The sequence below is a fragment of the Aquarana catesbeiana genome, linkage group LG12, assembly GCF_042186555.1.
Source record: "Aquarana catesbeiana isolate 2022-GZ linkage group LG12, ASM4218655v1, whole genome shotgun sequence".
NCBI lineage: Eukaryota > Metazoa > Chordata > Amphibia > Anura > Ranidae > Aquarana > Aquarana catesbeiana.
This window is the reverse complement of record NC_133335.1, coordinates 213,848,375-213,875,187: the sequence shown is the minus strand read 5'-3', so window position 1 is coordinate 213,875,187 and position 26,813 is coordinate 213,848,375. Positions and strand designations below refer to the sequence as shown.

The window sequence follows — 26,813 nt, the reverse complement described above, 5'->3', positions numbered from 1 at the left end:
AAGACCTCTGATTTCTGAAGGCCCCTTCTGATCTACATATTCCTTTCAGGTGATCTACATAATCCTTCTAGGCCAGTGACTCAGAAGCATTGATGCCAGAAAATCATAGTAACAGCCAGTCAGATAGCATTTCTAGAAGGAGGTTTGCAATAGCAGGCCTCATATAGCCACAGCATTCCAGTAACACTTCCACCCAAGCCCACAAGATGGCAGTATAGCTTTACAAATATACTATCTATAATTGTATCTTCCACTAGGACCAAATCATAGTAATATTGTATCAGATTTGTAACAACCATAAAAAACAACAAAAAAACAACAGTTTTCTCTCTGGCGAATTGTAGCTGACTACAGATGTTGTGCTGTAGCTGTTTGTAAGTCCGAGTTCAAACAGGTGAAGGTGATTGTATCCTCATTTTTATGCGCTCCCATTGACTTTTATTAGACCGCTCGTTTTCTGAAACCTCATTAAAACCATTTCACGCCTAAGACTATTTCTGACATTTGTTGCTTACAGGTTAAAATCTGTAATTTTTGCTAGAAAATTACTTAGAACCCCAAACATTATATATATACAATCAAGTCCATAAATATTAGGACATTGACACAATTCTAATCTTTTTGGCTCTATACACCACCACAATGGATTTGAAATGAAACAAACAAGATGTGCTTTAACTGCAGACTTTCAGCTTTAATTTGAGGGTATTTACATCCAAATCAGGTGAACGTGTAGGAATTACAACAGTTTGTATATGTGCCTCCCACTTTTTAGGGAGCAAAAGTAATGGGACAGATTAACAATCATCCATCAAACTTTCACTTTTTAATACTTGGTTGCAAATCCTTTGCAGTCAATTACAGCCTGAAATCTGGAACGCATAGACATCACCAGACGCTGGGTTTCATCCCTGGTGATGCTCTGCCAGGCCTCTACTGCAACTGTCTTCAGTTCCTGCTTGTTCTTGGGGCATTTTCCCTTCAGTTTTGTCTTCAGCAAGTGAAATGCATGCTCAATCAGATTCAGGTCAGGTGATTGACTTGGCCATTGCATAACATTCCACTTCTTTCCCTTAAAAAACTCTTTGGCTGCTTTCGCAGTATGCTTCGGGACATTGTCCATCTGCACTGTGAAGCGTCGTCCAATGAGTTCTGAAGCATTTTGCTGAATATGAGCAGATAATATTGCCCGAAACACTTCAGAATTCATCCTGCTGCTTTTGTCAGCAGTCACATCATCAATAAATACAAGAGAACCAGTTCCATTGACAGCCATACATGCCCACGCCATGACACTACCACCACCATGCTTCACTGATGAGGTGGCATGCTTTGGATCATGAGCAGTTCATTTCCTTCTCCATACTCTTCTCTTCCCATCACTCTGGTACAAGTTGATCTTGGTCTCATCTGTCCATAGGATGTTGTTCCAGAACTGTGAAGGCTTTTTTAGATGTTGTTTGGCAAACTCTAATCTGGCCTTCCTGTTTTTGAGGTTCACCAATGGTTTACATCTTGTGGTGAACCCTCTTTATTCACTCTGGTGAAGTCTTCTCTTGATTGTTGACTTTGACACACATACACCTACCTCCTGGAGAGTGTTCTTGATCTGGCTTGCTTCACTGATAGTGACAACTCTATGGAACCCATATATTGAGAGTTGACAGCAACAGATACCAAATGCAAATAGCACAATTGAAATGAACACTGGACCTTTTAAATGGGATAATGAGGGAATCACACACACCTGGCAATGGAACAGCTGAGCAGCCAATTGTCCCATTACTTTTGGTCCCTTAAAAAGTGGGAGGCACATATACAAACTGTTGTAATTCCTACACCGTTCACCTGATTTGGATGTAAATATCCTCAAATTAAAGCTGAAAGTCTGCAGTTAAAGCACATCTTGTCAAATCCACTGTGGTGGTGTATAGAGCCAAAACGATTACAATTGTGTCAATGTCCCAATATTTATGGACCTGACTATACATATATATACATATATATATATATATATATATATATATATAGAGAGAGAGAGAGAGAGAGAGAGAGAGAGAGAGAGAGAGAGAGAGAGAGAGAGAGAGAGAGAGAGATTTTTTTTTTTTTTAGAAAAGACCCTAGAAGATAAAATGGTGATCGTTGCAATATTTTATGTCACACGGTATTCGGGCAGCAGTCTTTTAAACGCAACTCACTGTGACGATCGTAGCGATACCTCACGTGTGATTTGAACACCGTTTACATATGTGGGAACGACTTACGTATGCGTTTTCTTTGCTGCGTGAGCTTGCGGGGACGGGGATCCTTTAACCGCTTGCCGACCACCTCACGCAGATATACTGCGGCAGAAGGGCGTGTACAGGCAGAATCACTTACCTGTACGTTCCCCTTTAGGAGGAGGCCAGTGGGCGTGCGCGCACGCCCGCGGCAAGCTCCCTGAGTTGGGTCGCTTGTCCCGCAGACTCGATCACCGCGGGGATACCTGCGATCGCCTCACGGGGAGGAAGAATGGGGAGATGCTAATGTAAACAAGCATCTCCCCATTCTGCCTAGTGACAGTGTCACTGATCTTTGCTCCCTGTCATTGGAGCAGAGATCAGTGACGTGTCACACACAGCCATGCCCCTCACAGTTAGAAACACGCCCCTAGGACACACTTAACCCCTACACTGCCACCTAGTGGTTAACCCCTTCACTGCCACACAGGGATCAGTGCATTTGTATAGCACTGATTGCTGCATAAATGACAATGGTCCCAAAAATGTGTAAAAAATGTCCGATGTGTCCGCCATAATGTCGCAGTCATGATAAAAATCGCTGATCGCCGCCATTTAAAAATAAAAAATTTATTAATAAAAATGCCATAAAACTATCCCCTATTTTGTAAACGCTATAACTTTTGCGCAAACCGATCAATAATCGCTTATTGCGATTTTTTTTTTTAGCAAAAATATGTAGAAGAATACGTATTGGTCTAAACTGAGGAAAAAAGTAGTTTTTTTATATATTTTTGGGGGATATTTATTATAGCAAAAAGTAAAAAATAATGCGTTTTTTCAAAATTGTCGCTCTTTTTTTGTATATAGCACAAAAAATAAAAACCGCAGGGGTGATCAAATACCACCAAAAGAAATCTCTATTTGTGGGAAAAAAAGGACGTCAATTTTGTTTGGGAGCCACGTCGCACGACCGCGCAACTGTCAGTTAAAGCGACGCAGTGCCGAATCGCAAAGCGTGCTCTGGTCAGGAAGGGGGTAAATTCTTCCGGGGCTGAAGTGGTTAAAAATGATTATTATTTTTCTTTTTTTTTTACATTTGTCCCTTTAAAAAAAATATTCTGATCACTTTTATTGCTGTCACAAGGAATGTAAACATGTAAACATCCCTTGTGACAGTAGTAGGTGGTGACAGGTACTCTTTATGGAGGGATCGGAGTCTAAAAGACTACAGACTGATTTTACTGTTGTGAATTTAGTAACACCTTAACGTGTCACTAAACTTTGATTTAAAAAAAAAAAAATGATATTCAAGTATGTACTTTTAACTCAAAAATTCCCTTCTATTGCTCTCAGCCTCCTCCCTGTTTTTTTAAATTTTGTTGCTGTGATCTGACTTCCTGTTGGAGGGTGACTACCTTTATTCTCCATATTCTCACTATATGTAGGAACGTAGTCACTAGAATTGGGCTGCACCCCCCCCCCCCCCCCCAATTCGGGTTCGCACCAGAGCTCCTGAATAGAAAAAAAAAAGGGTATGGGGATCTGGGTACTGCCCTAGGGGACATGTATCAAAGCCAAAAAAAACTTAAAAAAAGATCATTGTTAACGTAGAAATGATTGTAATGGTGCTTGAAGTGAAACAATGAAAATGAAAAATTCCTTTAAATATAATGCCTGGGGGGTCCCATTAGTCTGCCTGTAAAGTGGCACATCTGTACTGTGTATAGAACCTGCTGCAGCAAATGACATTTATAAAGAAAAAAAACTTGTGATTGCAAGCTATTGTCGGCAATACAACAAAAAAGAAAAAAAAATGCATGGGGTCCCCCCCATGCATAACAGATCCTTTGAGTCTGGTAAGGATTTTAAGGGGAACCCCATGCCAAAATTTATAAAAAAAACGGTGTGGTGCCCCCCCATAATCCATACCAGACCCTTATCTGAGCACGCAGCCTGGCAGGCCAGGAAAAGGGGAGAACAAGCCACATGCCCTCAACTAGGGGGGGTGCTTTGGGGCAGGGGGGCTCTGCCCCCCATCCCAAAACACCATGTCCCCATGTTGATGGGGACAAGGGCCTCTTCCCGACAATCCTGAGCTGTGGTTGTTGGTTTCCTGATTCCAATAAGCTCCCTGCCCGCAGAGACCCTCACAACCACCGCCCAGGATTGTGGGAAAGAGGCCCTTGTCCCTAAAGCACCCCTCCATGTTGAGGGCATGTGGCCTGGTATGGTTCAAGGGCTCGTCTTCCCCTTTCTTGGCCTGCCAGGCTGCATGATCAGATAAGGGTCTGGTATGTATTTTGAGGGGGACCCCACACCGTTTTTTTTTCTCAATTTATTATCTTCTATTGCCGGCCAATTCACCAATGTTTTTCTTTTTTCGTTCAGCTGTCAGCGGGGAAGCTCGCTGACAGCTGATGACTCATCCGTTGTTAAGGACGCAGCTGCCGGATTCCTGTTCCCGCTCCTTAACGACCTATAAACTGTGCGAACATCCTGCTGAGCGCACAGAAAATTCGGGGGTGTTCAGTGAACACCTAACTGGGCAATGTCCGGGCCGAACCTATGCTCGGCCTGTCCCGTTTGCCCATTTCTAGTAGTCATACTCTCTTGCTTGCTCTTGCCATGGACTACGGACTATAGGATTTGTAGTGCACAAACAGCAGTGCACATGACTGCAACTACCATACACTATCATTCCAAACAAAAGAGAGGGGGAAAAGGAGAGGTCTGAGGACTCACAGAGGACATTACAAGGAGTCAGGCTGAAGGGCGGTAAGTAACAGTCTCATGAATAATAGATTACAGGGCCATTAAGTAGTGAATGTGTATGGATTATTTTTGGAGACTAAGGTTATTGCTTAGTGTCACTTTAAAGTTGTTGTAAACCCTTACATATACCAAGTGAAGTGACTGGCCTCAGGTGATACACAGAGATAAAACATATAACAAATCCTCCTACATAAGTTGTACCTGTTTATCTGCTGTCTTCTCTTCTCTACAGACATTCAAACTTCAGAATTTATAAAGCTTTACTGAGCTGTCAGAAAACAGGGAGCGGTAAACTGAAGTTACACTCTGCAGAGCTGAGAGCTCATTGGAGGGAAGGAACACCCCCCCCCCCACACACAGCACACAAGAACAGATATGAGGCTGCCAATCACAGGCTGTGTGCTGTAGGTCCCTCTCCTGTTACCATGTCACCTCTTGGTGTCAGAAAAACTTGTCAGAGGTGACCCATGCTGATGGCAGAGGAATGAAGCAGCGCCCCTTCACATGGCAATGCTGCTTTACATTGCAGTGCCCCTTTGTCCATCGCAGTGCCCCTTCACATCGCAGTGCCGCTATACATCGCAGTGCCCCTTTAAATCGCAGTTCCCCTTTACATCACAGTGCCCTTCATATCACAGTGCCCAGAGCCCCTTTCCATCACAGTGCCCCTTCACATTACAGTGCCCCTTTGCATTAAAGTGCCCCTTCACATTCCAGTGCCCCTTCACATCCCATTGTCCCTTTACATCCCAGTGCCCCTTTCCATTGCAGTGCTCCTTTATATCCAAATGCTCCTTTCCATTGCAGTGCCCCTTTCCATTGCAATGCCCCTTTCCATCGCAGTGCCCCTTCGCATCGCAATGCTCCTTTACATTGCAGTTCCCCTTCATATCACAGTGCCATTTAAATGGCAGTTCTGAGTCTGCTGGGACTGCTGACATAACATCCAAGATGGTGGAAGCCCCACAGCAATTTCATGCCATTGGATGTCTAAACAAGGAAGGCTTTACAGCACAGGTATCAAACACAAGGCCCGCGGGCCGAATCCGGCCCTCCAGGCCATTTCATGTGGCCCTCGCACCTCTCCTGCAGCTGCAGGGGAGCTCCAGCCCTCCTCTGGTCCTCCTCCAGACCCCTACTTTCTGCTTTCAAGCAATGCATCCAGCTTCTTCCCAGCAGCAGCATAAGGAAAGGGGGGAGCACTGTGATATAAGGGAGAGTAGGGGACTCAACTTCTGATGGTGGGGTCGCTCTTTATTTTCTAATGTAAGGGGAGGGGATGCGCTGGACATCTAATCTTACAGATACAACCGGCCCTTTTGAGGGCAATCATAATGCTGCTACGGCCCACAATGAAATTGAGTTTGACACCCCTGCTTTACAGGTCGGTCACACTGTTTGGAATGTTTCTAATATACCAACCAGAAGCTACAAGCGCTAAAATTACTTGTGTAACAAAACTTTTTTAGCGATATCCAAGAAGAGAGAAGGTTAGTTCATGATGCATCGACTGACATTTCACTTAATGCATTTAAAGACGCACATTGCAAGGGCCTTGTCAACGGCACGTCACGTTGCGGTAACAGCATGGAAGCCTGTCATCGCATTATGTTTATTTCATCAATGAGATGATGTATGTGAGATCGGTATTGAGCACAGCCTAATACAATTTGATGTTTGGATCTGCGTAATACTTACTTACCCGGAGCCGTGACTGCATTCCCTGCAATGTGCATTGGTCTACTCTCATTTGTCATCACAAGATGCGTAAGCGATATGAGGTTGAAATGGCAACGTCCGCGAGAAATTAGATCTGCGCTAGTTGATGAGTAGGATTTCAAATGGTAATTAGAAGCTGTGAGATTTTAAATCTATGAGTCAGGCTGCAAATGGCAAGCTTTACTGAGGAAGTTGTAGGAGTTTTTTTTTTTGCTTAACAGCAACAAGGATGATTCATACGAGGCACTGGCATCCTTTAAAAGAGGAACTTTTAAGGGGAAATTCTTTTTTTTTTTTTTCTATTAAATACGTTTTATTCTATTTTACTTTTTCACAAGGTAAAAGTAAATGTAATTTACCAATCCACTTAAAGACCAGGCACTTTTTGTTTACAAATTTAAATCAGTATTTTTTGCTAGAAAATTACTTCTAACCCCAAAACATTATATACTTTTTTTTAGTGGAGATCCTAAGAAATAAAATGGCGACTGTTGCAATTTTTATGTCACACAGTATTTGCGCAGTGGTTTTTCAAACGCAATTTTTGGGCAAAAAATACACTTTAAAGCGGGAGTAAACCGTTGTTTTTTTATTTTTATTTTTTCATGGCCACCTCACAACACTAAGGATGCTCAGTAGGTTGGTATGCTGTAAGCGTGCGATGGCACATCATGTCCCAAGTGGCTCCAACAGCCTGCTGAGCATCCTTAGTGTTGTGAGGTGGCCTTGTCAAGTCCCTCGGTTTCAAGTTTTTCTTGGGTCCACATTCTGGTCCTTTTGTCCCCTCTGTGACCCCCAGTCACCTGTGGTCCTGACTTGCATAGTCAGCTTTGGGTGGGACTGCGATAGGACCGTTGCCCCTGTTGCTTCGGGTGAATTGGGATAGAAGCACTGCCCTGGGAGTGGAGACACAGAAGGCCTGTTCCTCCTTAAAGACAGCTACCCTGAAGAAGCCCGACCTATGGGCGAAACATGTTGGGATCTTTTATGCTGTCCTGTTTAACATCACAACAATAGTATTGTACATGCCTGTGTCCTTTGGTTTTATGTACATATTTTCTGTTTTGCCCCTCAAAATCAGAAATAAAATAAATATTTTTTATTGAATACATTTGATGACATTCTTGCACCTTAAAAAATCCCCACCCTTCCTTTCTACTGTTTCAAGTCTATCTGGGGATTGGTGCCATTATCTGGCTGTATTATCCACGACAAACTATCTGTTCACTAATGAGGAAAGCTGCTAGGGCCTGCATCCCTTTAGATGTGTTCCTATGGGGAGTATCTCACCAAAAACAACATTTTTGTTTCAGGGGATACCTGAAAACTGACTTGTATCTTAGGCAGACTTCTGGGAAAATTGGTGAGCCAATCACACAAGCAGAAAAATTATGCTTCTGGGGGGTGGTCAGTACAAACTCTGTGTACAGAACAACTCCAGGTAGCCATATTGCACTGCATTGACAGAAAATTACAACGGCTGCAGATTGAAAAGGAAAGGTCATTTTTAATACCGTTCAATTACAATATGACTTGTGTCGCAATTGTATACGCTATATTATTTTTTTCTTTATTTGCCATTTTTTCCCCCACGAAAGTGGAGTTACCCTTTAAAATTCTCCATAGGCAATGCTTACATTTTTTTAAGGTTATCAATTTAGAGTTACAGAAGTAGTCTAGCACTAGACTTATTGCTCTCACTTTAACATTTGCGGCGAAACCTCATGTGTGGTGAGAACACCATTTACATATGTGTGTCCGACTTACGTATGCGTTCGCTTCTGCATTGTGAGCATTGTGATATGGGGCGCTTTTTTTTCTTTATTTTCTATTTTTACACTGTCCTTTTAATTTTATTTTTTTTTATAAAAGTAAATTGATACCCAACATGTCACGCTTCAAAATTGTGCCCGCTCGTGGAATGGCTACAAACTTTTACCCTTAAAAATCTCCATAGGCGCTGTTTAAAAAATTCTACATGTTGCATGTTTTGAGTTACAGAGGAGGTCAAGGCTAGAATTATTGCTCTCGCTCTAACAAACGCGGTGATACCTCACATGTGTGGTTTGAACACCATTTTCATATGCGGGCGCTACTCACGTATGCGTTCGCTTCTGCACGTGAGCTCGGCGGGACGGGGCGGTTTAACATTTTTGATTTATTTTTTTCTTATTTCTTTAACTTTTTGGTTTTTATTTTTACACTGTTCTTTAAAAAAAAATGTTGTCACTATTATTCCTATTACAAACAATGTAAACATCCCTTGTAATATAAATAGGGATGACAGGTCCTCTTTATGGAGAGATCTTGGGTCAAAGAGACCCCAAAGCTCTCCTTTACCTTTAAAAGCAAAAGATTTAAAAAAAAATGCTTATTTCCGTCCCAGACTCAAAGTGACGTCATTATATCACTCCGGTCCTCAAAGGCCGTTCAGGTCCCTGTTTGCCTTTGACCAGCCAGCCACACCGTCGGATCATTTAATGGACATGCCAGTAAAAATGGTATGCTCACACCGGTGAGTGGTGGGAGGGGGGGGGGGGGGGGGCGTCCCCTCCCTGTCACGTACCTGGTAGGTTGTGAGCCTGAAGTGCAGGAAAAGACCTCCCTTACAGCTCCCACTCCCGTTCCCCTGGAATGGAGACAGAGGGCCAGGAGTGAAGAGTGGTATGGGTGCCTGGCAGGATCAACAGTTGCTGAAAGTCCAGTAGTGGTGGCACCCTCTGGAGTCAGTAGTCTGAGGAGTAGACTGAGGACAGAGACTGGAATGCAGGACTGGAACCAGGAACAACAGCAGGTAATAGCAGACTGGAAGCTGGACTGGAACAACAGCAGAAGATAGCCTGGAACACTGGACTGGAACCAGGAACAACAGCAGGTAATAGACTGGAACGCTGGACTGGAACACAGCAGAAGGTAGCCTGGAACGCTGGACTGGAACCAGGAACAACAGCAGGTAATAGACTGGAACGCTGGACTGGTACACAGCAGAAGATAGCCTGGAACGCTGGGCTGGAACACAGCAGAAGGTAGCCTGGAACGCTGGACTGGAACACAGCAGAAGGTAGCCTGGAACGCTGGACTGGAACCAGGAACAACAGCAGGTAATAGCAGACTGGAAGCTGATGAACACAGCGGAGGGTCAACAAGCCGGTGGTCAGTAACGTTCGGACAGCAGAGGTACCAGGGGTAATGCAGAGGGATGGTCAGGCAAGCCAAGAGGGTCTGGTGCAGGCAGATAGCAGGATCGTCAAACAGGAAGCCGGGTCAGATAACAGGAAACACAGATCAGATCAGGTAACACTCACAGAACGCTGTAGAGCAGACAGCAGGGATGGAGTGTGACAGGCAGGTTTAAATAGCCCGCCTGACACCAGCGGGAGTGCGCGCGCGTGTGCCCGTGCGTGACCGCACCCGTGAACGCGCGCGCATGCGCAATGGGACCCGTGGCCGAGTTCCCGTGCGCCTGGGACGCCGGTTACTGGCAGGATCTTCGTGACACTCCCGCTGCTTCTGAAAGCGATTCAGCGGCTAATGAGCTGCTCGGACCACTTTCATGAGAAAGCCAGCCCCCGGCTGCTAAAAATAAATACAGAGGGTTATGCCCAGATAGCAAGCAATTGAGCTGCAAGTTTGAAAATGACTTGCTAAGCTATTGCTAGACTTGCCAGGCTTCACAAGTTTGTTGCACAATTGCAAGTCCGTATTGCATGACTCCAGATGAACTTTCTTTGCAAACATTCTGCAAGGCTGCTGCAAGTTCTGGTTCAGTTTTTGTTGTGCAATAGTCATCCCACCACAGGGGTCACTGTGGCTGAATTTCCATGCTGTAGACTTGCATAGCTCCTGCTGTAGACTCACTACTGCAACTTTTCTCTTGCTAGAGACTTGCCACGCAAATTTGCTACAAATTGGAAAAGTGTCAACTAGAACTGTGCTTGAAGTGCTCTGCAAGTGTACAACTTGTAGTGAAATTGTGCAGCAAGTTAACAGACTTACGATTTAACACTGCCACAAACTTGTGGCAAGTTATCCTTGCTATATATACATATATGCGTATTGCGGTCGGCAAGTGGCTATACAAGGTCCAGGACAATGATATCCAATATGCGTGCAGTGACAACATGTTACCCCATGTTCCTCTGATTGGTGGTGGAGGTAAAGAGATGGGTGACGATGTCACAATCTCTACCTCGGCCAATCAGAGGAAGCCTTGTATTCATTCTAAAAAATACAAAGCTTCTAGTGAATGGCAGAGCAACACTCAGCCTGACTCAATTTTGTTACCGGAACAGGACAGGAAGTCCCCATTTTGCCGCCGCAACACAGGGTTAAAAGTGGTGTTAATCATGATGAAAGCTTTAATAAAATATAAAAACTATGTTCACTTACATTGCGATATCAGTAGAGCTGATTAACTTCCAAGGGGGTCCCAAGGGATGAGCAGAATAATGTCAAGATCCATATAATTGAAGCACCAAGCTATCAGATTAATTAACCACTTAAGGACCGAGCCTCTTTCTGAGATTTGTTGTTTACAAGTTAAAAACTGTTTTAGTTTGCTAGAAAATTACTTAGAACCCCCAAATATTATACATTTTTTTCCTAACACCCTAGAGAATAAACTGGTGGTCGTTGCAACACTTTCTGTCACACTGTATTTGCGCAGCGGTCTTACAAGTGCACTTTTTTTTTTAAAAATACACTTTTTTGAATTAAAAAATAAGACAACAGTAAAGTTAGCCCAATTGTGAAATATAATGTTATGCCGAGTAAATTGATACCCAACATGTCAAGCTTCAAAACTGTGCCTGCTCGTGGAATGGCGACAAACTTTTACCCTTAAAAATCTACATAGGCGACGTTTAAAAAATTCTACAGGTTGCATGTTTTAAGTTACAGAGGAGGTCTAGGGTTAGAATTATTGCTCTCACTCTACTGATCGCGGCGATACCTCATATGTGTAGTTTGAACACCGTTTTCATATGCGGACGCTACTCACGTATGCGTTCACTTTTGCACATGAGCTTGGCGGGACCGGGCACGTTTAAAAAAATATATATATTTTTTTTTCTTATTTATTTTGCCGTTTATTTCTTATTTTTACACTGTTCTTTTAAAAAAAAATGGTGTCACTTTTACTCCTATTACAAGGAATGTAAACATCCCTTGTAATAGAAAAAAAGCACGAGAGGACCTCTTAAATATGAGATCTGGGGTCAAAAAGACCTCAGATCTCATATTTACACTAAACTGCAATAATAAAAAAAAAATGGTCCTTTAAGAGCTATGGGCGGAAGAGACGTTTTGACGTCACTTCCGCCCTGCAATGATATGGAGACAGGTGGGAGCCATCTTCCCTTCACTCGTCTCCATACCCAGCAAGGACAAGGATCCGATCGCCTCCATCGCTACTGATGGCTCCGGTAAGAGGCGGAGGGCCTCAGAGAGCAGCGGGAGGGGGAGTCCTCTCCCGCCTCCGATAAAAGTGATTGTGTGGCGAATCCGCTAATCCTTATACAGCTCAACGGATACCGCATTGTGAGTGGATTTTTTATATTTTATTAAAGCTTTCATTTTTTACATGGTTTAGCTTGGATCAATGTAACTATGTGTAACACTAACTCTCGGTGGAGCTGCTGGTTTAAGCGGACTTGTTACCTTCACTCTCGACACCTCTGTTTCACCGGCACCGGGTCTAGGGTTCCGTTGAGTTTACTTCTGGACGATATAAGCACCAAACACTTGAGTAGGTTTTCCAATGCTTTAATAAAACGAACAAGGGAAGTAGCAGGAAAGAGGTAGTAGGAAAGCTGCAGGGAAGCTCAAATACCCTTCTGTTGTATTTCTTCAGAACATTCTTTGTAATTGAACACTTGCAATTGAATAGTCCCCCTTTCGTAGGATTCAATCTTTGCCCGTCTGGATAGACATCTCTCACTTGCCTAGCTGCCAGTATGTAGCACGAACAAAAGTCTCTGCCACATACTTATCTGGAATAAAACCCATACGATCCTCTGCCACAGGATGTATTGGTTTGTGGTGAATGTCAGATACAGTACTTGAACCTTTAAGCCAACCCGGCAGTTCTATACTGTAGGATTACTTCGGAATGCGTTCTCCAACAGAGTCACCAGGCCCCTCTCCAGACCAGCACTCTGCGTGATCCTTCCATGACGGGTCCTCCCCTGGGATCTTCTCGGTTGTCCAGCTTCTTCACTCAGGATAGACAGCTCAGGACCATTCCTCCGCTGCTGTGGTAGGCCCCAGACAGGCTTCTGGGTCCACCCACACGCCGCAGCGACGCGGGCCTCCGGAACGGAGGACCATGAGGTGGTATTTCTAGTGCATACCTGTCGGCCAGGAGGGCCAGCAGGTGGCTGAAAACGAACCCTAAAACATGGCGTCTGTCCCATAAATACCCTCTCCCAGAATGTAACTCGGAGGACCACCTCCACCAAGTTATCTCCGGGAAAGAGGAGCACTCATTCGCTTCAACACGTTGCTTTTCCAAAACCTGCCGATGGTGACAACGACACCCACCGGCACAATGTGGAACTGCATGCAACGTCAGCCAAGCTGGAACAGAGGCAAATCTAACTTCCTATAATAAGCGACCCACTAAATTTACCTATCAGCGGTAGATAAAAATCTACCAGCGCTACATATGCTTATACCATACAAGAAAAAATATCCCCCTAGTGTGGGGAAACAAGATGGCTAAGACAAAGAGTGTGGACCGGTCAATTTCCAAAAAGTTATAAAATATTTATTGTAGTCAAAAACATGTGGTGCTCACCCAAAAATTAGGTCCAGGGTGTGAGAAGAATCCCCAGATAGGGAAACACGTAAAACCACTCAAAAAAAATGCATGACAGGCATACTTACATAAACAAAAGACAAACAAATAATATATAACAATGAACAGAGTTGTCCGGACGCCAAGTGTACTGGCCAAAGGGGTACTAATGCCGTATACTCTGACAATTAGGATTTCCAAAGGTAGTGCTTTCATGTGTTAGTCCCTTGGCACACGGGCAGCTAAAGTGAATGCTGGTATTCCTATATGTGCCGAATGCCTAATGGACCCTTCCGTCTCATGGGGTGTTGGAGGAAAGGATGACGCTGATGTCCGTCATAAATTCAGAAGTACTGTTGCCGCTGGCATCAGTATGCCTGTCATGCATTTTTTTTTTTTTTTAAGTGCTTTTATGTGTTTCCCTATCTGGGGGTTCTCATACCCTGGACCTAATTTTTGGGTGAGTACCACATGTTTTTGACTACAATAAATATTTTATACCTTTTTGATAATTGACCTCGGCGTCAATCCGTCTCCAGGAGGCACCCAGGACCCATCATAGACCGGCCAGGGCTGACCGGAGTTAACCGGGCTCCAGGCGGCTCCCACGGCAGTTCACAGGCTGGCCAGGGGTGGCCGGCATGGTCCCCGGCGTCAATCCGGCAACCAGGGCCGGCCCCGGCTCTAGGAGGCACCGCAGACTAAACCCAAGCTGGCCGGCTGGGACAGCCATTTTTAATCTCCCCGCGCGGCTTGCGGCTTGGTCCCGGGCAGGGGTGGCCGGCATCTCCCGATAAAAGCTATGGACCCCTCCCCAGAAATATTCACAAAAACACAACTTTGCATGCAATGAATATACAGTATGTACTATATTTTATTGAAATTTGATTACCTCATACATGTATGACATACACAAAGTTTGAATGTAATAACAATCTTAACTAAAACCTCACTCCTTTTCATGCTAAAATTACGGTAATTTGGTTATATGTCATTTTATAGAATACAGAACAATCATCATATGTCAGCTACAAGTACTAATTTGGTAATTGTAAGTGACTTCTTTTAACGTTCTTCCAGGTTTGTTGTTCTTTGCATTTAAGGGCCCTTTCACACGGGCGTTCAGTCTGGATTTGTCTGTCAGTTTTTCAGACAAGTCTAGGCTGAACCACAATGTATGTCTATGGGCGGGCGGATGTAAATGGATGATCATCTGCCTACATCTGTGTCCATTCAGGCTCGATTTTTTAAATGGAACAAGGCTGCGTCCTTTTACGTTTAGACAGATCTGAATGGATGTAAACGGATGCCATCCGCTTAGGTCTGCTCTGTTTATGTCTATCTTTTAGGTAAGAAACATTTTTTGTTTATTGTTTGTCACCTATAATTGCTTTCTGCAACAGCTAAAATAAACAGATTCAAAAACAGATGTAAACTGAACTGAACATGGATGTGCAAACTTATGCAAACTGTTTCATCAGTTTTTTTCTTAAGCAAAAAACCTGAGTGAACTTATGACACACATGTGAAAGGACTGTAAAGGCTAGTAGACAGTGGCCAAATGTCAGGTGACACCGGCCGGTTCAATAGAAACTGTCCGACACTAAGCCCATGTGTATGGCAGCCGGTCGGCCCGGCTTCTGTTGAAGGGTCATGACTTGAAAACGGTCTGCAGACCAGCTCTCACTCAGCACTCTCAGCCAATGGCTGAGAGCGCTGACTGGACTGTTCTGGTGGGGGGCCGCCCCCCTGTCAGAACACAATAACACTGCAGGGGAAATCACCGTTATAACATTGGATAGTTAGTACAGCGGCTCCAACCTGAGCTGTCAGGTTCTTTCTTTTTTTTTTATATAATCTTTATTTTAAGCAAATTTTCATTAAACAACATACAGATAGAAAAGGAATAAAGTATGTTACATAGATTGCCTTTTGGGATACATTTTCACAGAAAGAAAACATAACTCAGGGATACACACATTGAGGGATCATTTCAGAGGGATGTATGATCGTCATCTCACTATAGCATCATATGATTTCACACATCTATGAATCTCCCCTACAGTTCCCTCCGGGACATCCCTGAGGGAGATTAGAACCTTCAATCAAGAGCAGAGATCAGGCCCAGCAAAGAAATCAGAAACATAAATCAGAATGAAAACAAAATAAACTGTAAACAAAAATTAAAAACAAAAGAAGGGGGTGTTACACCTTTTAGCATGGTAAACTAACTTCGTATGTGAGGGTCCCGGAACGGATGACACTGCCAGACTGGTATATTGTATCCAGATAGCCCAGATTGAATAAAACTTCTCGTATCTGTCCTTATACTTCGCCATCCATTCCTCCGCAGCCATGATATTATTGACTAAAATTATCCATTCAGCGCGGGTAGGTACCTGAGGCTTCTTCCAATATATTGGGATTAGCCTTCGGGCCGCATTAAGCAAATGTGGTAGTATCGACTTACAGTAATGGCCGAAAGGAATGGTGGGGAAATGCAAAAGAGACTCCATAGGGGAGTCCGGGTGATCCAGATCTAAAATGATTTTCATCTGAGTGTGAATATTCAGCCAATAAGGTCTTAATTTGGGACACTCCCACCAGATGTGGAGAAATGAGCCTCTAAGGCCACATTCTCTCCAGCATGTGTCTGAAAGAGATGGGTATATCTTAGCAAGTTTGGACGGGACCCTATACTATCTGGTTAGGACTTTGTAGCTGTTCCCTTGCATTTCTGTGTCTACTGTGCTGGAGTGTGTGAGGCTATACAGATGGTCCAGCTGAGGCTTAGTAAAAACGTGCTGAAGGTCCCTCTCCCAATCCCTAATGAATCCCGGCTTTCCCTCATTGTGCATGGATTGCAGTAAGTCATATAATACCGATATTGAGTGAGGGATAGCGGAGGTTGACATACATAAGCGCTCGAAGGGTGATGCCTGAGTGGGAGAACGAACTCCATGGGGTAGACTCCTAACGAAATGCTGGAGCTGTCTATAACGCCACTCGTCCATTGGGAAGGTGCCATATTGTTCCCTTAGGGTCGCTAATGGCAGCAAGCCTTGGTCCTGGATAAATCTACCACATCTGGACTCTCCATCAGCTGCCCACGCCCGAAAGAAGGACAGATGTTCCCCTGGATTAAACCAGGGGAAGCCACCCAGTGGTGCCAGAGGGGAAGTCGACGGAGCAATCCTTCCCCTCTTATTCAAAGTGTCCCAAATTGTCAGGGCATGAGAGGCCATGGGAGAAACCAGCATTGAAAGACCTGTCAGGTTCTTTCCATTCAACCCACTGGGTTAAACACAAAAAAACTAGCAGTGTGTACGAGACTTAAGGCGCCTTTCACAAAACTCACCTTTACATTCTATAATTGTCTTTTAACACTGACTGAGAAACGTTAGATGATACTGCGCCACAGATTCCACAAACACAGTGTGACAATAAATTAAATAAGATAAAATAGGATATAAAGTAAAGGTAATATGAATGGGCAAATGAATGCCCTAGTGTTTGCAAAAGAGAAAACTTGCTGCCTCTACAAATTACTACCACTTAAGTGGAGCATAAGATGAATTAGGAAGGTGTAGGCGTGGCGCTATTACTCTTTTGATCTAATTATGAAAGAATATCAGGAAATAAAAGAATTTATGAAAGTGTTGAGGATTAGGACCTGGTGATATAAGTGGGAGCTAAATAATAATAACCTGTTTAGAGACCATCCCATAATTGAAACCTTTTAATCAGAAACAAAAAAGGGGGTTTAGTGTGTTTCACAATCTGCCTTTGCCAAATCAGAGGGGCCTTAAAGTATGAAGGGTGTACAAAAGAGTAATAGCGCCACGCCTACCTTGCTTTTAACACTAACTACAACAACCCTAACATATCAGTTGAGAAGCTGATGGGTGGCAGACGTGGGTATTGCTGGAGGATGAGGAATGGGATGAATCCTGCAAATTGGTCTCCACTAAACTCTCAGACTGCCTAACACAGCTATATATACTACATAGATCTTACCTGACCTCTTCCCGTCTAGCGAGATATTGTGCAAATCACAGCCCTCTATGTCCAAGGTGTGGAGAATCTAGTGGTACCTTTTATTAAACCAAATATCAATCAGCACAATCAAATAGAAAGTGTAAAGAAATGCGAATAGAAATACAATTTTAAAAAATTTGGATATATAAGTAGCCACTATCACTAAAAAGTGCTTTCACTCGACTTGGGGACAATAATAAAATTACCAATACAGTGGTGCGCTACAAAGTATGCTATAATAAATAATAAACCAATATATATGTGTGTGATCCAGTGCTTAACCATAAATCATCATTATCACCATGCACAAACAATCCATGAATCTCTAAGAGTCCATAAGAAATATATATGTATCATAGTCCATAAAAAAATAACAAGTGACTGATTATAGTGGATCCAATGGGATAAGAATGAAACTTTAAAGCCATGCTGGCTGGATAGGCATACAAGCATCAGTTTCCCGAGATGGACGTGATGTGATGTCAATACGTAAGCCCCGCCCCCTATAGGCGTATTGTCAAGGCGTAGACTTCTTCCTGCCCAGTTATACAGGGCTACTGGTCTCAGGTAATCAAATTTCTGCATGATCAAATAGGCTCCCCTCTCACATTATACCCTAAGCAAAGCCTACCAGGCTTGTTTCCGGATCCTGATACTGACAAATTCCTTCACATCTTCCTAAAAGAATCCCTATTTATGGCTAGAATGTTAATTGCCCGAAATGTGCTTAGGGTGCTGCCTCCCATCTGTGAATGGATGGCTGCTGTTAACGCTACCTTACCTTATAAGAAAATATTGTATGCTCATAGAGGGTGCCCCGCCAAGTATATCAAAATATGGGAAAAATGGCTGGAAACTGCCTCTACTGGGATGTTGAAGATAGTGCTGATGTGTAGAGCAACTGCTGCCAGTTTCATTCAGCATAGTCTGGACCCATGTGTGGTACTTAGGGTTTTCCCTTAGATACACATGTTGTTATGCTTTGGACGAATGCGCCAGTCAGTGAACCCCGGGATGATCCCTCACTTGTGCCTCTTACCCTAAGGCAGTGATGGCGAACCTTGGAACCCCAGATGTTTTAGAACTTAATTTCCTATGATGCTCAACTACACTGCAGAGTGCATGAGAATCATGGGAAATGTAGTTCCAAAACATTTGGGTGTCCAAGGTTCGCCATCACTGCCCTAAGGTCTACTGACGTGGTTACATACCTGCACAATAAATGCTATGCACTCTGTATGCCCCTGTGTTTACTACTACAAGTGATTTTTTTCTTTTTCATTTTATTTTTTTTTGTGTACCTGCATATGCTATATTGTATATCTGTTATACTGCCTCACCTGTGCTCTTCTTAAATGATTAAAGAGTTGTTTAAGAAAAAAAATATCACTTTTGGGTAGACTGACCCTTTAAGCTCTTGCTGGCAGTCACCTTATTTGCAGCACTTGGACTGTAACTGTGATGTCATGAAGATCTTTGTTTCTGATGTAGCATAGTAAAAAAGCTCACCATGGCACCTTACTAACGTTTAACCCATACCTTACCTATCTGACTTGATGTAGAGCAATACAAACAAAAGCTTTAAAGCACGGTTTAGATAAAGCATGCCTGTTCTGTCTTTTATAGGAGTATATGCTGTATCTCCAGCGTCTGGAGCAGAGATCAGAGGAACAATTCTATGAGCATTGGTGGAACCCCCATTGCCAGCCTCACTGCAATCGCAACATTGTCAACCCTGTTTAATAGCAGCAAGACAGCCTGGCCTATGAAGGTATCCCTTTTCTGTTTCCTGAATTCTGACCTTTGACAGTACTTTGGATTACGCTTCTCTCTGCAGCCTGCCTCAAGCCCTAGCCTGTCTGACCATGCTTCTGCCTTTTGCCTGCCTCGACCCCTAGCATTTCTGACCATGCTTTTGTCTGCAGCCTGCTTTGCCCCCCAGCCTGTCTGACCACACTTCTTTCTGCATCCTGCCTCTACCCCTAGGCTGTCTGACCACAATTCTCTCTGCAGCATTCCTAGACCCCTAGCCCGTCTGACCATGCTTTTGTTTGCAGCCTGCCTCGACCCCCAGTCTGTCTGACCTCGCCTCTCTCTGCAGCCTGCCTCGACCCCGAGCATGACTGACCACGATTCTCTATGCAGCCTGCCTCAACCCTTAGCCTGTCTGTTCACAAATCTTTCTGCAGCCTACCTTGACCCCTAGCCTGTCTGACCATGATTCTCTCCGTAACCTGTCTTAACTCCTACCCTGTTTGACCATGCTTCTGTCCCTCAATTTGGTTTTGTACCCATTTTTTTTTTTGCTGTTGCTCTGCCCATTTGTCTATTTGGTCACTGACCTGGAATAAGCACACACCTACAAAAAAACAAAAATTCTGGTATTGGGACTTTAAATGAGGCATATCACAAAATAAAATTACAAAAATAGAAAATGTATTATAAAGTTTATTCAAAAATTCATCGTAGAAGCACATTTCATGTTTAGCGAAATACATGGTAAAGAATAAAAATTGTTGATGAACATAATTAAGAGCTGACATATAGCACATGATTATTCTAATAAATTCATACAAAAACAATACATGGTACAATAGAATCGACAAATGCATGATAGCTATAAAATGTAAGGATCAGATTGTCTTGATGTATAGTAACTCTAATGCCACGTACACATGGTCGGAATTTACGACAACAAATGTTCAATGTGAGCTTGTTGTCGGAAATTCCGACCGTGTGTAGGCTCCATGGGACATTTGCTGTCGGAATTTCCGACAACAAAAATTTGAGAGCTGGATCTCAAATTTTCCGACAACAAAATCCATTGTCGGAAATTCCGATCATGTGTACACAATTCTGGCGCACAAAATTCCACGCATGCTCGGAATCAAGCAGAAGGGCCACACTGGCTATTGAACTTAATTTTTCTCGGCAGGTTGTACGTGTTGTACGTCACCGCGTTCTTGACGTTCGGAATTTCCGACAACATTTGTGTGACCGTGTGTATGCAAGACAAGTTTGAGCCAACATCCGTCAGAAAAAAATCCACGGTTTGGTTGTTGGAATGTCCGATCGTGTGTACGGGGCATGAGAGTTTCGTGGCACATGTCCACTCTTGAGGAGTATGTTGCCAAAATTCTCTGTGAATATAAGTAATAAATAAAAAATGTGTAGGGGTAAAAATCCCTATATGGGTGACAAAAAATAATATAACAAAGTCTGTTATATTATTTTTTGTTCCCCTTATAGGGATATTTACCCCTACACATCTTTTATTAAATACTTATATTCACAGAGAATTTTGGCAACATACTTCTCAAGAGTGGACATGAGTGACGAAACGCGTAGAGTTACTATACGTCATGTCAGTCTGAGCCTTACATTTTATATCTATCATGCATTTGTCTAGTCTATTGTACCATGTATTATTTTTGTATGAATTTATTAGAATAATCATGTGCCATTTTTTTCAGCTCTTAATTATATTCATAAATCAATTTTTATTCTGTACTATGTATTTCGCTAAACATGAAATGTGCTTCTACGATGAATTTTTAAATAAACTTTATAATACATTTTCTATTTTTGTAATTTTATTTTGTGATATGCCTCATTTAAAGTCCCATGACCAGAATTTTTGTTTGTATGTACATATTAGGGATGGCGGCATGTTATGGTGGTGCTGTCAGATCACAATCTTCTTATCCAGATTCTGGATTTGCACATGCTTGTTTTAGGCTCATCACATATTAGGCAGGGATGTGAGTATCCGGAGCATGAACCTTCAAAAAATGTCAGCAATGGATATTTCACATTTTAGTCATGATAGATTTCCTTTACAATCTGAACTAAGCCTCATGGCTTTTATTTATGTTGTCTAATTCCTTGTAGCAAAAATGCATCGATTTAAGTATATTGAAACAGGCTAAAAATACACTTTAAAAGTCCAAGTCACATTCATACGCAGCAATCCAGAGCAGCACATAATTATACCGCTGTGAATACATGACAGGAACACACATAGCCTGGGTGAAAACCTATTGTTTTTTGCTGCTATTAAATCAGTGGTATAATTAATATGTAGCATTAAAGGTCTCCTGTAATTTGCTTGACATATCTCTTAGGGGGGGTAATTAAGTATTGCTGTTCTTTGCAGCTCTTGCACCTTTAAAATAACACTAAATGCTCCTGTCTGACAGCCTAAGCAACTACCAAATCCAGTTATTATGTGATGCAAAACACTTAAAAAGTAAAAATCTTCCTATAACTTCTCTGAGCCAAATCCTCCTTCATTTGTGTCTCACACACTTCCCCTCCAACACTGCAGCTCACAGTGGAAGAGTTTTATCAGCAGAGGCAGTGCTGTCAATCCAGAAAGCAGTGGGTGGGGCTAGGTGTGGCGAAGTACTGATTGACAAGCTACAGGTTTGTTAATCGGCAGTGACAATGCTGACAGTCACACCCCTTGCAACATTTTTTCAACCCACTGTGGTACAAGCATGTGAGAAAGGTGCAGGTTGGTGTGGCGGGCAGTAAACACACAGTTCAATATAGGCAAGCGTAATCTATTGAAGACACAGTACAACTAGGCCTGGAGGGTAGGCATGACCTTCCGGAGCCACTTATGAATTGTAACAGCAGTTTGTAGACTTGAAAAATGCCAACAGCATCTGCAATGAGGAGCGGAATTTGGCCTGGCTGGTCCACACCCAAAGAGGAGGCTTCCAGAAGTGAGGTAGACGTAGTCCCCACATTGCCGTCTTCCTCCAGAACATTTCCCTATCTGCCAGACGGGGACCTGTACTTACAATAGCCACTCGCATAAAATGTGCCAAATCCCGGAGCCGGAGTCTTAAATAGACTCTGCCTGACCAAAGATGGCCAACTGAAATCACGTTGGATGCCAGCATTCAATTGGATAGCTGTCTCCCTGTGATCAAGGAAATCATAGAGGAACCAAGTTCCTCACAACTTCCTTCCCCTTCTGCATTGCCGCTTCAGTCGAGCACCACCTACAGAGGGAAATACAGATTGCCCCTGCCTAAAGTAGACACAGCCTACATAAGAATATCAACTCTGCTTCAGGAGCAGTGCAGCACTGTTGCCACCCCATCTCAGAAAGCTGCATTAGATGGGCTTCACTGGATCAACAGGTATTTGTAGTACTTCTCAGGGGTACCAAGAGAAAATTGTAAGTGCAGTTGAGTGAGAGTGGCAGCACATATTTTATATATTATACAGTCTCTAAGGCAGGGACGCAAAATTAAGACTTCGCCGTGTTTCTCATTAGCTACTTGAAATGCCAGTCTGCTGCTATCACACTTTCAGGGGGTTCAGGCTTAGAAATCTGTGCATATGGGTGTAGCATGAAACATGGTCTGAGAGGTGAACTTAGCTTTTATATAGCTTTTCGAAACATGGCCTCAGAGGAAGCGTCCAGCAGCACTTCTTGCTAGGAACAAGCAGGGGGAATGCGAGAATGTCTAAACATGTGGACTCAAAAAGACGTCTACTTCCAGTGTTTCTACTCTTTGTTCCGAATATGTAAATAGTTTTATGTGCATATTCTGGACACAGGTTCACTTTTAGGTGTTATTTTTAGGGTTAGGTTAATGGATAAATCTAAGAGCAACCTGTAGTGAGAAAATTATGGAGGCCACTATTAATAACCTTTACCTTTCAGAATCATTGACCTAAAATAATTTTCGATATGCATACTTGCTTTAGTTCAGTGAAAGTTTTACAATAAACAAATGGCAACCACCCCAACCTATAACTGGCCTTTGCAGCAAGGAGCACATGGAAGGGCAACGCATTTCGAAAGACAACAAACAAAAATTCCCAGCTCACTTTCCGGCCAGCCTGCAACAAACCAAATTGACTCTGTCTAACAGTTCACAATAAGTTTTAGGATAACAATACTTTTTAAAAAATGAATGTTAGTAGGCTTTGCCAGTTGTCCTCTTCATCCACTGCATATGCCCCAACACAGTTCTCAAACCGGAGTGTCCCCTTCCAGGGCCGCTGACAGGGGGTTACCAGCAGTCCTCCTGTACACAGGGGGCCCGGACAGCAGGGGAATCTGTGTGGCGGGATGGGAGGACAATTACAGAATTATGCACTGTGTCTATGTCTCTCCTTCCAGCAGCTGAAAGTTGGTTTCTCCCCTCTCCCTCCCACCGGCTTTCAGCTGCTGGAGGGAGAGACACAGTGCATCATTCTGTAATTGTCCTCCTACCCTGCCACACTGATTCCTTTCTGTGTGCTGCCCACATCTAATTCCCCCCATTCCCCTCATGTGCCCAGCCCCCCCTGTGCTGCCTGCTTTCCTCTCTCACCGGCTGCTGCGGGTACATAGGGAGATGGACAGTGGAAGGGGCCAATAAATATTTAATTTATCAGATCCTTCCTTTTCTGAATTGGACATTGTGAGCAGTCACTACCAATCTCTCCTGTGTCCATTCAAACCTGAAGCAGAGTAAACTGTGTTAACTGCTTCGGTTTATGAATGAACAGGAGCCTCTGTCTCCTGTTTATTCAAATTCAGTGCAACTGAGGCTACAGAGAAAGGAATTGAAGAATCTGTGTCCTCAATTCCTTTCTCTGTCTCAAAGAAGGGAGACAGAGAAACACCACCACTTTCTCACCAAAGCCCCCCCCCCCCCAACAGCGTTGTAAAAAAAAAAAAAAAAATCATAATCAAAAGAATAATTAAAAAAATAAATAAATAAATAACAAATTGTAAAACATATTTTTAAAAAATTGTAAAAAAATTATACAGAAATGAAGGGCTCATTCACACGGGTTCTCTGGCCCATACAGTGTGAAAAGCAGTTTGTTTGTGTGGCTGGAGCCGCCTGTTATTCTTTGAGGTTGCAGTGACTGTATGAACACAGCCGCATGTCCAAATTTGATAAGTGTGCAGGTGCGGGTGAGTGGCTCCGATTGCACACTGTCTGTGTTTGGCCATACACCTGCACCCACACGCCTGTCAATATAGGACCTGTGGCTGCGTTCATACATAGCGTAACATAGGCTGCTTGCATACAGCATAAGCCACATTTAAAAACCCTATTTACACACAGAACTTTTTTTATTAACTCAATGCAGTTTTGTCTTTTAGATTTAGCCAGAATTTTGTAAGTTATGTTATGTCTGTGTCCACTAATAAGGATTGTAGTGTATTTTTAGTGAAAATATTGTTTTGATAATTTCGGGGGGGTATGGGGGGGTAGGCCGCCTGCCAGGAAGGCTGTACAGGGCCCGTGATGAGCAGGAAAAGTCAGGCAGATCACAAGTTAACGATCGCTGATGTAGATAATGTACCTCTCTGAGTACGGTAATAAAACTTCATTTTTTTTGTAATCTTTTTAAAAGAGGGAAACATAAAACTAGTGCGATATATTACGCTGTTTTTGATAAACGAACACATCAATATCTGGTTGAATGGATGTAGTAGCAATTCTCAATTAATTCTCAAAGATGCTCATCAGATATCTTGGTTCTAATTTTGCCCTTCATTTGCTTCATCCTTGAAAATAGTTGCTCACAAATATAGGTGCTGCCAAAAACTGATGACGTGAGTAAGGCGTGATTGTGAAGAGTGGGATATTTTTCTTTGGGAAGATAAAAGTCCAGCAAACAGACACTGTCAATTTTTTCTTCAGCCACATGCGTTGGCTAAGGGTAAATGCATTTTTACAAAAAATTCCCGAAAGATCAACATTTTTAAAGCAGAATTCTGCTTAAAAATAACATTAAAAGTCAGCAGCTACAAATACTGCAGCTGCTGACTTTTAATAATCGGATACTTACCTGTCCCAGGGTCCAGCGATGCGGGGGAACGAAGCCCCGCTCGTCTCCCCCTCCTCTCTGCGGCACCGGCATTGTAACTGTCGGCGCCTGGCTGTGGCTTCACAGCCGGGCACACACTGCGCATGCCCGAGCCGCGCGGTGCACCGTGACTGGCCGGGCAATCATCTGGGACCTGTGACGTGTCCCAGATGATTGCCGAGAGGGAGGGGGGAGAGGTGATCTCCTTTCCGGTGCCGCGGTGCGCCGGGAGGAAATGAGAGCTGGGACCCTCTAAAAAGAGGGTATCCGCTCCCCCCCCAAAAAAATGACATGCCAAATGTGGCATGTCAGGGGGTCACCCTCCCGTAAAGCGGAAGTTCCATTTTTGGGTGGAACTCCGCTTTAAGTAAGTTTACAATTTTGTGTTGGGCCTCATTCATACCCATCTTGGGCAGCAGGTTGGATACCTCTATTGTATTTGGTAATGTGTAATAATGTTGCACTGTATTTTTACCCAGCAAGTGGTGTTTTAGCTCCTTTTTCAATATTTCATTGTAAAAGACGTGTTTCTCTTTTAGATCTGGATAAGGACCTCAAAGTACTCTCACCAAAAATCCTTTTTGAATCCTTCAAGCTAAATGCCCTGAAGTCTGAAATACCTATGTGAGCAAGGACACATGTAGTGGACCAAACTGCTTGTTCATGGTGGAAGTCAACTAAACCCGACTGCCGGCTTTGAAGTGGTAGCAACCAATTAACCTCTTAACATATTGAGTTATGTGTTCTGTTTTGCATTTAAGAATGATCAGAATAACAAATGTCTATTAAGTGGAGGAAAGATATATCTCAATATTTTCATGTGCAATACTGGGGCAATGCATTTATGCAATTACCTGAACCCTTACCCGCTGTGTGGCTCCAAAAATTTAGACTATACTTTCAAAAGTGGGTAACATTATACGCCTTGTAAAGAAGGGTACAAAATATCATTTTTTTTCTTGTAGAAGAATGGGGTATAATGCAAAACAAGCTTTTGAAATTTTGACTATATAAAGTAAATTCCTGGTAGTGTTCTGTTCTGATAACATATTAATGTAAAAAAGTGTATACGTACAACATAAAAATGCTTTTATATAGGGTACTGCATTGTATATCTGCATGAATTACTGTATAACCTTGGAAGTTTTAATTAAACAGGCTACAATAAATTCACTGCAAATTTTAAAAAAATTGTCCTTCTTTTGTAATTATCCATCTTTTGTAATTATCTAGACCTATCTAGTCTTTTCATTGATATTGTTTGTTTGTTTTATGATGCCATCTGAATGAATCCTGTTTGTAATCATTGATTTAAAAGGCTGCACCACTTTTTTAAAAATAGGAATATCAAGGCCCAACTCCAGAACCTCAGAGATATTCTAAAGTAGCCTTTCTCAACCTTTTCAATACAAAGGAACCCTTGAAAACCCTTT

At 43.0% G+C, this 26,813-nt stretch overlaps 1 protein-coding gene across 1 annotated transcript in view; it reads left to right on the top strand.

The window, feature by feature from the left end:
• Positions 1-26,571, top strand: part of LG12H17orf67 (linkage group 12 C17orf67 homolog) — a 43,489-nt gene extending 16,918 nt beyond the window's left edge. Inside the window, exons 3-4 of the mRNA XM_073606645.1 lie at positions 19,174-19,318; positions 25,920-26,571. Coding sequence (XP_073462746.1) covers positions 19,174-19,290 — 117 coding nt within the window. The 3' untranslated portion in view covers positions 19,291-19,318; positions 25,920-26,571. The remainder of the gene's footprint in view (positions 1-19,173; positions 19,319-25,919) is intronic.
• Positions 26,572-26,813: the final 242 nt, after the last annotated feature.